This window comes from Mobula birostris, chromosome 11 (assembly GCF_030028105.1).
Source record: "Mobula birostris isolate sMobBir1 chromosome 11, sMobBir1.hap1, whole genome shotgun sequence".
Lineage (NCBI taxonomy): Eukaryota > Metazoa > Chordata > Chondrichthyes > Myliobatiformes > Myliobatidae > Mobula > Mobula birostris.
Genome location: NC_092380.1, coordinates 98,559,627 through 98,572,453, shown reverse-complemented (window position 1 = coordinate 98,572,453; position 12,827 = coordinate 98,559,627). Strand labels below are relative to the sequence as shown.

Genomic DNA, 12,827 nt, shown 5'->3' with positions numbered 1-12,827 from the left:
GTCATAAGCCTGGATGACTTCATGGGATCTTTAAGTCATAGTGCAGTAGAAAACTGGTACCAAACTATATTGGTCTTTGCCATTCCTTTGGGTTCATCATTTGCGTGGACAGGGTGAGATTGCTACATGGGCAACAGTTCACTTTCCATATTGTACTCCCCAGGCTTTCTTCCCAGACAGCTAGGACATAATATCTATGGTCAACACTGACCGGAGGCCCTCGCCTCACCAGTAGAAAACAGAATGTGATTATTTGGTCCATCAAATCTGTAATAATTTTTTGAAGCTGTTCTGAGTTTAAGATCAAATGATATATATCATTTCAATGTAAATTGCTATTATGTTATCAGAATGGAACCATTCATTGATAGTCTGCTCATTTTTCCAAGATTGTTTCCTGCAGCTATCTTTGTATAAATGAATTTCATTCCATTCTGTACTTTACAAAGAATATCACATGGGTACATGAATGTAGTATTGGATATAAAAGAATAGGTTTAGAGCAATGCTCTTGAATTCTTCTCTTTTCCTCCATCATCCTTTGCTTCAGTCATTAAAATTGACCTATTTCAGCCATAGTTTATTGCTTCTTTTAATTAATGCATATTTACAACTTGGTCTCTGATAACTTTGGAGTGCTGTCCTATGCCTAAATGCAAATTGTTGCATTTTGGAAAAGCTATAAAGTTCAATACAAAACAGTGCTTTTATTTTACAATAAGAATCCTTGTTGTGGTTTCAGACTCTCAGTAATGAGACATTATTTTCCTTCTTTTGCAGGATGGTTTCATTCGTGTGGATTATGATTATGTATTAAAGTCAGCCCAACTTGCCAAAGCTGGAGGATGCACTCATTTTAACCTGCAATCTTCAAAAGGAGCAGATAAGGACAGTACAATGCTGTATCCAAAAATAAAGGTTAGAAAATCTCGAGTCTGCTATTACTTTTACAATTGACATTGAGGCCAATGTTATCTGTGATTTGTTAACTTTACTCTGGGGTACTGATACTTCTACTGAAGATCCTGACTGATGACATGTAGCTCTTCACTACGTCTCAACTTGTTAAGAGTCTTAATTGACACAGTTTGTCCAGGATACTAAGGCACTAACATGCAGTATTGAAGTTGAAAGCCAGGATCAAAATTATTGTGATGGGCTGTGCATTTCCAGCATTTACCTGAAATATATTGAGGCCTCTGTTATATACGTGGATCAGTAAAGCTGCAGATGACATGAACTTTGGCAGAGTCATCGAAAGTGCATCTTAAGCTTGAGTGATACACTCAGTAGCAATTTTATTAAGTACCTTCTGTACCTAATAAGTGGTCACCGAGTGTTTGTGTTTGTGGCCGCCTGCTGCTGTAGCCCACCCACTTCAAGGTTTGACGTGTTTTGCTTAATGTCGATTGCTCTTCTGCACACCGGTATTGTGATATGTAGTTATGAAATACTGTCACCTTCCTGTCAGCTTGACCAGTATGACAATTCTCTTCTGACCTCTCAATAACGAGGTGTTTTCACTCACAGAACTGCCAGTCATTGAATGTTTTTTGATTTTCATACCATCGTCTGTAAACTCTAGAGACTATTGTGTGTATATAAAAAAAAAAATAATCCCAGTAGATCAGTAGTTTCTGAGATACTCAAACCACCCTGACTGGTGCCAACAATCACTCCATGGTCAAAGTTAGATCACATTTCTACCCTGTTCGGATGTCTGTTCTGAACAACTGAATCCCTTGACCATGTCTGCATGCTCTTATGCATTGAGTTGCTGTCACATGATTGGCTGATTAGAAATTTGCATTAAAGTGTCCACTAAATGTATGTATGTTGGTGAAATTGGCTGATATATGGCAGATGAATCTTAATAAATGATTTTGGACATGTATGATGAATGATAGGGTCTTAAGAGTGCAAGTCGTAGAACACCATAGCACAGAAACAAGTCCTTTGGCCCATCTAGTCTGTGCAGAACCATTAATCTGCCTAAACCCATCGACCTGTTCTGGGACCATAGCCCTCCATATACCTCTCATCCATGTACCTACCCCGATTTCTCTTAAATGTCGAAATTGATCCTGCATCCTCCAACTGCACTGGCAGCTCGTTCCATACTCTCAGCACCCTCTGAAGCTCCCCTTCATGTTCCCCTTGAACGTTTTACCTTTCACCCATAATCCATGACCTCTAGCTGTAGTCTCACCCAACCTCAGTGGGGGGGAAAAAAACCTGCTTACGTTTACCTTATCTTTACCCCTCATAATTTTGTATACCTCTATCAAGCCTCCCCTCAATCTTAAAAGTTCTAGGGAATGAAGCCCCCACCTACTCAGCCTTTTCCTATAACTCAGGTCCTCCAGTCTCGGCAACGTCTTTGTAAATTTTCTCCGTACTCTTTCAATTTTATTTACATCTTTCTTGTAGATAGGTGCCATAAACTGGAAACAATACTCCAAATAAGGCCTCACCAACTTTTTATACAATTTCAGCATTTCATCCCAACTTCTGCACTTTATTGATTGATTTATGAATGTCCAGAGATCCTGGCAGTCTAAGTAGATGACATGGTTAGGCAAATGGGATACTGGTCTTCATTAGTCAGGGCAATGAATACAAAAACGGAGGTGATGATCCAACTTCATACAATGCCTTTTGAATACGCAATTGGAGTACTGTGCGCATTTCTGAGCACAACACTACGGGAAGAATGTATTGGTGTAGATGAGATACACAAGGATGTTGCCTGGGATAAAGCATTTGGTTTCAAGAAGAGACGGGAGAAGCGACGTCTGTTTTCCCTGGAAGGGAGGAGGTTAAGAGGGACATGACTGATGTATATAAAATTGAGTGATTATAGATAGGTTAGGCTGCAAGAAAGTGTTCCCATATTGGGGGAGGTAAAATGTGAGGATGTAGATTTAAGATGGGGAAGAGATTCCGATGAGTCCTTTTTCACCCAGACAGTGGTGAGTACCTGGAATGCACTGCTGGAGAGGGAGATCCAATCAGGGTCATTGGCAGCTTTGAAGAAATCTCTAAATGAGTACTTGAATCACTTTTGCACAGAAGGGTATAGGACAAGTGTCGGGAGATGGGAGTAGTGTGGATGACTGTCTACTAGTCAAATTGGATGTGGTGTGCTGAATGGTCTGTTTCCATTCTGTGCAGCTCCCTGACTAAGGAGATCATTCTAATGTTTTTATTTGGTTAATTATTGAGATGCGGCATGGAATAGGCCCTTCTGGCCTTTCAAGCCTTGTCACCTAGCACCCCCTGATTTAGTGCTAGCCTAATCACTGGACAATTTACAATGACCAATTACCCTACCAACTGGTGTGTCTTTGGACTGTGGGAGGAAACCAGAGCACCTGGAGGGAACCCATGCGGTTATGGGGAGAACGTACAAACTCCTTAAAGACGGTGGCAGGAATTGAACCCAGGTCATTTGGTACTGTAAGGCAGCATGCTAGCCGCTGTGCACACAATTGTGCATATTTGAGCTGGATTTTTAGCTTTTCAGTAAATCCCATTCTTAATTAAAGAGAAATGATACTAATGGTTCTTCAGGTGGATTGTAACCGTTATAGAATCCAGATACAGTTTCCCAGTATTGTTCCACAACCATAATAGTCCTACCTAACAAAAAAAATTCTTTGAAGTATCAATTACCTTAAAATGCATAGCCTTTTTGAAGGAAAAGCTGTAAAATTTCACTAACTTTAGTGTGAAAGAGTGCTTCCTGGGTAAGCTGCTGAATAGGAACAATGTAACTCCTTTTAAAGCTTACAATGATATAAATTGCATTGGTACATGCCACAGAAAAATGATGGTATGTCAGAACCTTCAAGTAACCTAATATTTAGTCATGAATGGAGACCCGATCTGATTTGACTTACAAAAATACTTGGCTAATTATTAATTTTTAGTCTTTGTCCTTGACTCCCCAACCTATCAGTTCCTCTCAATATCCTGAAACTTTCATCATTGATTCTTCCCTTAAGCATTCTGTATTTTGAGGAAATCTTGCCTTGCAAAGTAACCCTTTGATTTCAGGCATAACCCTTGTAAATCTTTGCATAAGACAGTAAGACATACGAGAAGAATTAGGCTATTCAGCCTATAGTGTTTGCTCTGCCATTTCATCATGGCTGATCCATTTTCTCTCTCAACCTCATTCTCCTGCTTTTGCCTTGTAACTGTTCATGCCCTGACTAATCAACAACCTATCAACCATTGCCTTAAATATAGTCAATGACCTGGACTCCCCAGCTGCCTGTGGCAGTGAATTCCACAGATTCACCACCAGCTGCTAAAGAAATTCCTCCTCATCATCTCTGTTCTAAATGATTGTCCCTCTATTCTGAGGCTGTGCCATCTGGTCCTAGACTCTCCCATTATAGAAAACATCCACTCCAAATCCACTGTCTTGGTCTTTCAGCATTCAATGGGTTTCAGTGAGATCCCCCTCGTTCTTCTAAATTCCAGCAAGTACAGGCCTATAGCCGTGACAGGCTCCTCATTACAATAACCCTTTCATTCCCAGAATCATTCTCGTGAACCTCCTCTGGACCGTCTCCAATGTCAGCACATCTTTTCTAAAATAATGAGCCTAAAACTGCTCTCAGTGCTCCACATGAAGACTCACTAGTGCCTTATAAATCCTCAGCATTATATCCTTGCTTTTATATTCTAATCCTCTCAAAATGAATGCTAACATTGCACTTGCCTTCCTTACCCACCACAGACTCAACCTGCAAATTAACCTTTAGGGAATCCTGCATGAGAGCTCCCAAGTCCCTTGGCATGTTGGATTTTTTTATTTTTCTCCCCGTTGAGAAAATAGTCTACACTTTTATTCCTTCTACTAACGTGCATGACTATACACTTCCAGACACTGTATTCCATCAGCCACTTCTTTGCCCATTGACAAAATCATTGACATATAATCTAAAGAGAAGTGGTCCCTACACCGATCCCTGCGGAACACCACTAGTCACTGGCTCCCTTCATTCCCAGTCTTTGCCTCCTGCCAGTCAGCCAATCTTCTCTCCATGTTGGTATCTTTACCATGATACCACGAGCTCTTAACTTTTTAAAGAGCCTTACGGGTTGTACCTCGTCAAAGGCCTTCTGAAAATCCAAGTACACAACATCCACCGATTCTCCGTTGTCTATCCTGCTTGTTGTTTCCTCAAAGAAATCCAACGGATTTCTCATGCAAGATTTCCCCTTAAGTAAACCATGCTGACTATGGCATATTTTATTATGTGCCTCCTTAACAATTGACTCCAAAATTTTACAGCTACTGAGGTCAGGCTAACTGGGCTATATTTTGCTTTTTTCTGCCTCCCTTCCTCCTCAGAGTGGAGTGACATTTGCAGTTTTCCTGTCCTCTGGAACCATTCCAGAATCTAATGACTTTGGAAAGATCATTGCTAATGCCTCCCCTGGATCGAGCATTTCTCCATCCAAGACTAATGTATCCTCTCCAAGTTGTGGTACTTGAAACTCTTGTGCCTAATCAGGACATTGCATGGATATAATTCATCTAGGTAATTTAATTTTGCACCATTTCACTTGATTAGGCATGACACCTGTAATACTAATCTGTGCTTATTACTTTGCACTGAATACATATTTTTATTGTTATCATCTTTGATACTGGCTTAGTAACACTGATGTAAGTTAATACCAATGAAGAAATTAGTATTGTAAAGTGGCAAAAACTCAAAACCAAATAACTTCATCCCAAGGATATAATGATGGAATATTGCAGGTCACCTGACAATGATCTTTAAAAGTTAATTTTCTTCAGTAACTACAACAAGGCATAGTGTAGAAAAGTAAAATTATAAGCTACACTTCGTGGAAACTTGCCCTTCCACCCAACTCATCCATGACAGCCAAGCTAGTCCCATTTTCCTCCGTTTGATCTATACCTCTAAATCTTCCTTATCTGCATACCTGTTCAAATGTCTTTTAAATGTTGTAATTGAACACCCCCCGCCTTCTTCAGGCAGCTTGTTTCATATACACATCACTTTCTATTTGGAACATTTGTTCCTCTGGTCTCTTTTTATATCTTTCCCCTCTCCATTTAAATCTATTGGGAATAAACTGTGGCTGTTAATGTTATATTGTGCCTCTTATCAGTTAATAAACCTCCTATAGAGACAGCCCTCATCTTCCTTTGCTCCAGGGAAATATTCCAAGCTTATCCAGTCTCTCCTTTTAACCCAAATTCAGCAGTCCCAGTCACACCCATGTAACTTTTTTCACATCCTTTCCAGTTCAATGACATCATTCCTATAAGCATAGCAACTGGAACTGTACACAGTACTCCAGAAATGGCTTTGCCAATGTCTAGTATAATTGTAATATGACACCCCAGCTCTTGTACTTAATATTGTGACCAATAAAGGCCAATGTGTCAAATCCCTGTACCTGTATTGCCTACTTCAAGGAACTATATGCCTGCGACCCTAAGTCTCTCTGTTCTGCAACACTCCTTAGGGCCCTACCAATTACTGTGGAAATCCTGCCCTAGTTTATCTTACAAAAATGCAATACTACTTTATTCTGGATTAAGCTTCATCTGCTGTTCCTTCCCCACACTGGCCCAGTTGTTAAAGATCCCATTGAAATCTTAGATAACCTCTTTCATGGGCCACTTTTCCACCAATTTTAGTGTCATCTGCAAACTTACTAACCAAGCGACTGCATTCTCATCCAAATCATTAATATAAATGATGAAGAACAATTGGTGGAACCAGCACCATTCCCTGTGGCACACTGCTGTTTGCAGGCGTCCAGTTTGGAAAGACAGCTCTCTACCACCACCTTCTGTCTTCTGTCATCAAACCAATTTTGTATCCAGCAAGCTACCTCATCCTGAATCCTATGTGATATAACTTGGACCAGCCTACCATGCACTATCTTGTCAAAGACCTTATTAAAGTCTATGTAAATGATGTTTACTAAGCTGCCCACATTTGTCTTAATCACTTCTTCAAAAAAAAGCTCAAATTCGTGAAGCATGTTTTCCTCTGTACAAAGCCATTTTGACTATCCCTAATCAGATTTTGCCTTTCTAAAAGCATGTAAATCCTGTCTCTCAGAGCTCCTTCAAAAACTTGCCCACCACTAACATTAGGCTTACAGGCCTGAAGTTCCCTGGCTTGTCAATGCAGCTCTTCTTGCATTAAGGCACAACATTAACTTCCCTTTATCTTTTGGCATCTTACCTGTGGCTTTTGATGATACAAATATGTCCAGGAGGGGCTTTGCAATTTCTTTCCAAGCTTCCCCCAATATCCTAGGAACAAAGGAAATTGTTCTACTTTTGTGTTTGAAGATTCCCAACACTACCTCTCCTGTATTGTAGGCTCAATTTTAAGATATGACTATTAATCTGAAGGGAGTTCCCAATCATCCATGTCTTTTTCCAGGCTTGTTTATGACCTGGCCCATCTCTGTGCCTCCACACTGAGACGACCTTATTCATCTATAAGGGTCCTATTTTCTCCCTAGTTACTCTTTTGCTCTTAATATATTTGGAGAGTCTTTTAGGGTTATCCTTCACTGTATCTGTCAAAGCTATCTCATTTTTTAACCTCTGGATTCCCTTTTGTGTACCCATAGTAAAGGATTTGTTTGATCCCATCTGCCTGTACCTGACATATACCTCCTTTCTCTTGACCAAAGCGTCAATATCTCTTGTCAGCTAGGGTTTTCTATTCCTCCCAGTCTTGTTCATCACTGTAACGTGAACTAGCTCTGACCTCTTGCTATTTCATTTTTTAAAACTTCCTACTTTCCACATATCCTTTGACAGCCTCCCCAATCATCTTTTGGAAGTTCCTCTGCAATACAATCAGAATTAGACTGTAGGAGTTTGAATTGTGGACCACTGATATTATTTTCCATTACTATTTTAAAAACCATTAGAATATTGGATGCTGCTCAACCCACTGACACTCCAGTCTCAAATATGAAACGGAAACCAAAGAATTATAGACTGAAATTAAAACAGAAAATGCAATTGATACTCAGCATGTCGGTCAGCGTCTGTGCAGAGTGAGGCAAAGTTAACGTCTCGGGTTAATGAACCGTCATCAGAACTAGGAAAATTCAGAAAATGTGCATGTTTAAGTTGTGAAAAGGGGAGAATAACTGTCTGCACTGCACTTTCTCCATGGCTTTTACACTTTATTCTGCATTGCTATTGATTTACCACAATGGACAGTATAATAATTTGATATGTACGGACAGAATGCAAGACAAGTGTTTCGTGTATCTTGGTACATGTGGTAATAATAGAGCAATGCAGTACCAAGATCAAACAATATCTCTGAGATGAAGACAATTATGGAGTGAATTAGTTTAACAGGAAAATCTCGTAGTCCTTGATTAAGAATTGAAAAATTTCAGCTGATTAGAGATCTATAATGGATTTGTGGTAGATGGGATATGCTCGACAAGTCCAATTAAAGTGTTCAGTATAATTGCAGAAGCAGAAAACAGGATGGATGTGCCAGGCATTTTATAACGTCCATGAAAAGAGAAGGTTAGCTAAAGTGTAAGCTTCCTAGGCTGAGGGCAAATTATGGACTTTATTTTGGTGGGGGTTGGGAATGGTGCAGAGACCTGTAGGGCACATGGGGATGTTAATCTGTGATATCGTGATGCAAGTCAGAAAACTGCAAAGCTTGAAACCTGAAGAAAAAGACAAAATACTGGCAACGTTCTGTGGAACAGGTAGCAGGCTTAAAGATTTTCTGTTCCAACAAACCAACCCCCTCCCCCATTCCTTCACAACCAAGTAAGGGAAAAGAGCTGCTGGGGAAAGAATGAGTAGAACAAAATGAAAGGATGAGACTAAAAGGGTTATCGACTAGGTAGAGGTACGTTTCAGATTGTGTTATGTTATAGTAACAAGGCGTTTGATGTTCAAAGTAAAATTTATTGTCAGAGTACATGTCACCACATACAACCCTGAGAATTTTTTTTCCTGCAGGCATACTTAGCAAATCCATTGAATCGTAACTGTAAATAAGATGAATGAAAGGGCAAGAACATAGAAGACAGCAAACTGTTGAAATAAATAACAGGAGCATGAAATAACAAGATAGAGTCCTCAAAGTGAGTCATTGGTTGTTGGAACATCTCAATAGATGAGTGTAATTACCCTCTCTTGTTCAAGAGCCTGATGGTCGAGGAATAGTAACTGTTTTTGAACCTGGTGGTCCGAGCTTGAAGCACTTTTATATGATGGCAGTAGTGAGAAAGGAGCATAGCCTGGGTGATGAGTATCTTTGATGGATGCTGCTTTCCTAGGACAATGTTTCATGTAGATATACCCAGTTGTTGGGAGAGCTTGTCCTGTTATGTACTGGGCCGAATCCACTACCTTTTGAGGGATTTTCCGTTCAAAGGCATTGGTATTCCTGTACCAGGCCATAATGCAGCCAGTCAATACACCTTCCATTATACATCTATAGAGGTTTTTCGAGGTTTCTGATGTTATGCCAAATCTCTGCAGCCTTCTAAGGAAGTAGAGGTGCTGTCATGCTTTCTTACCAATTACATTTATATGATAAATCCAGGACAGATCCTCTGAGATATTGACACCCAGGAATTTAAGGTTACTGACCCTCTGCACCTCTGAGCCTCCAGTGATGACTCTGGTTTCATGGACTTCAGGACTCATGTACCTCTGGTTTCCCTCTGCTGAAGTCTACAATCAGTTCCTGTTCGTGCTGCTTCGTCAACTTGTACAGTTCTCAACTTTTCACTTTTGCTGCCACGTTCCACCGTGCGGTCACCATCACATTCATGCTCATCTTCCTTTTTTCTGGATATCTCTATCCCGTGGGGTTGACTCATCACAAACATCCATTACAAATCCATAGATTACATGGCTATTAGCTATAGTTCCTCCTGTCAGGACTATATTTCCCCAGGCCCTCTGTCCCATTTGCTGCTGAAATATCTTTCTTCCTTCCTTCTGAACCATGGCTTCATATCTACTGTGGTGGACTGTGTCCTTGAACCCATTTACTTTCCATACCTGTGCTCTCACACCATCTCCTGAACTGAGCAAGGATAATTTCCCTGTCTTTTCTTCCCAGTAATACAGCACATTATCTAGCTGAGTAAGTTACAGCCTTCTGGATTAATGATTAAATTCTATAACTTCAGCTAAAAGCTTTCTCTGTATATGGAGTGGTCATTTCATCTACTGTATAGTTCAATCAAATGTAATATTAGTTTGGTTTTACACTCTCATTCTTTGCGTTTTCCAGTTTTTGCATTCCTTTACCCTTTCCTGTAATTTGTTTTGTTTCTCTCTGTCCTGATGAAGTGTCTTTGACTCAGAACAATAAGTCTATTGTAACACCCAAAATGCTGGAGGAACTCAGCAGGCCAAGCAGTATCTATGGAAAAGAGTACAGTTGACGTTTCGGGCCAAGACCCTTCAGCAGGATTTCCAGTATCTGCAGACTTTATCTTATTTGTAATAAGTCTATTGCATTATTTTAAAACAAATACTGCTTAACCTGCTGAGTGTTTCCAACATTTTCTGTTTCTCCCCACATTATAATGTGACTATAATATAATATGACAGTATAGTTTGGTGAAGTTTGGACTGGAATATAGGAGTGAGCTAAAGTAAGTTCCAAATACACATCTAAGGTGCATTTACATGGATGTTTTATTCCATTTGAAGTGCGGAAAAGCCTCAAGTGTAATGAAGGTAATAGATTAAATAATTTACTTAATGTACGTAACTTTTATTTTTGAGGCCTTAAGTGATCTTTTAGAAAATTGTTTTTATTTTATATGATAGAACTATTTCAGTGCAATGCTTCAAAATCTCTTGTACCTGACTTGTTGATTGAGTCATGGCTGTAAGTTGAATTCTCTCCTGAGTCAGAAGATGCTGCATCCACATCACATTTGAGTCCTGAGCACCATTTAGGTTAACACTTGTTGGAGTGTGCCATCCTTATGGTGAGGCATAAACAGAAATCTGGACTACTTGTAGTTGAGATTGTTAGGAGTGGCTGTTAGGCAGGCTTAGCAATGGTGTTGTTGCACAAGTAAAGGTCTGAAGCCTGCAGGTCAAAGTCCAAAGTTGGTGAGTCTGGAAGTCAAGGCCCGATGGCCAAAGGCCTGTGTCTACAAGTCTGTAGATCCACTGCAGAAGTTGGAGACTTGATGTCTGCAGGTCACTGGAAGCGGCCTGTGGGTGGGAGGGAGCAAAGGGGCTTATTTTGTTGTTGTTTTGTTGCTGTTCCTTAAGTTTGTTATAGCCAGGGTGGTGATGGGGGCAAGCTCCCACTACCTATTAAATGCTCCCAATGGTGTGTGCCTCTAATATCGTCTGACAACAAAATCCAGCTCCTGGCTTTCACATGTGGCTTAGCTACTAAGCCTGGCAGAACCATTTTTAGTGACAGGAAAAGGGGCAAAGGCGGGTTACTGGCGCCTTAAAACCAGTCACTTCAGGCAGATAGGGCTTGCCAGCCGTAGTTGTCAGCTTAGCTAGGAGAAGGAAAACTCTGATCTCAAACCTCCACTGCCTTGTGGCGATACCCATTCATGGGAAAGGCTTTGGGAATAAACCCCAAGGGAAAAATCTGGAGCTGGAGTCCCTAAGGCAGTCCTGCATCGAGTTCAATGCTGATTGGCAACTCCTAAGACACTGCTGGTACCAAACTGTTTCTGCCATTCCTTTCGACTCATCAGTCGTGTGGAGAGTGGGAGCTTGCTACATGGTCGGCAGCTTGCTCTCCATATCGTTCTGCCCAGGCTTGCATATCGAGACAGCTAGGACACAATATCCATGGTCAACTCTGACAAATGGAGGCCTCAGTTTTGTTCTGCTGAATACTGCTGGCATGCCATGTTCACACCGGAATGTGTGGCAATGTTGGTTGTTAATGCAAACAGCACATTTCACTGTATGTTTCAATGTTCATGTGATAATAAATAAATCTGAATCAGAATCATTCTGATCTTGTGCAATAAACTGTTGTGGACTTGTAGACAGCAACTACTGAACAAATGGGATACAGCAGCTCAATTTTAGGCTCCTGCAGTTTAAAAAAAAAGATGTGCACAAAGACTGTAGGTATGCTGATAGCACTGCGTTTGAGGAACATTATTTTATTTGGAGATGCAGCATGGGATGGGTCCTTCCAGCCCAACGAGCTGCATTGCCCAGCAACCCACCTATTTAACACAAAGACAGTTTACAATGAGCAAATAAACTATTAACCAGTAATTTAATGGCATGTCGGCCTTCATAACAGGGGGAATTGAGTATAGGAGCAAAGAGGTCCTTCTGCAGTTGTACAGGGCCCTGGCGAGACCACACCTGGAGTATTGTGTGCAGTTTTGGTCTCCAAATTTGAGGAAGGACATTCTTGCTATTGAGGGAGTGCAGCGTAGGTTCGCGAGGTTAATTTCCGGGATGCCGGGACTGTTATATGTTGAAAGATTGGAGCAACTGGGCTTGTAAGCACAGGAATTTAGAAAGATGAGAGGGGATCTGATTGAAACATATAAGATTATTAAGGGATTGGACACGCTAGAGGCAGGAAACATGTTCCTGATGTTGGGTGAGTCCAGAACCAGAGGCCACAGATTAAGAATAAGGGGTAGGCCATTTAGAACAGAGTTGAGGAAAAACTTTTTCACCCAGAGAGTTGTGGATCTGTGGAATGCTGTGCCTCAGAAGGCAGTGGAGGCCAATTCTCCGGATGCTTTCAAGAAAGAGTTAGATAGAGCTCTTAAAGATAGCAGAGTCAAGGGAT

The 12,827-nt window shown here is 40.7% G+C and overlaps 1 protein-coding gene across 1 annotated transcript in view; it reads left to right on the top strand.

Annotated features, from left to right (window-relative positions):
• htatip2 (HIV-1 Tat interactive protein 2) overlaps nucleotides 1-12,827 on the top strand; it is a 33,386-nt gene that overhangs the window by 12,879 nt on the left and 7,680 nt on the right. Inside the window, exon 4 of the mRNA XM_072273180.1 lies at nucleotides 781-918. Within this exon, the coding sequence (XP_072129281.1) occupies nucleotides 781-918 (138 nt within the window). The remainder of the gene's footprint in view (nucleotides 1-780; nucleotides 919-12,827) is intronic.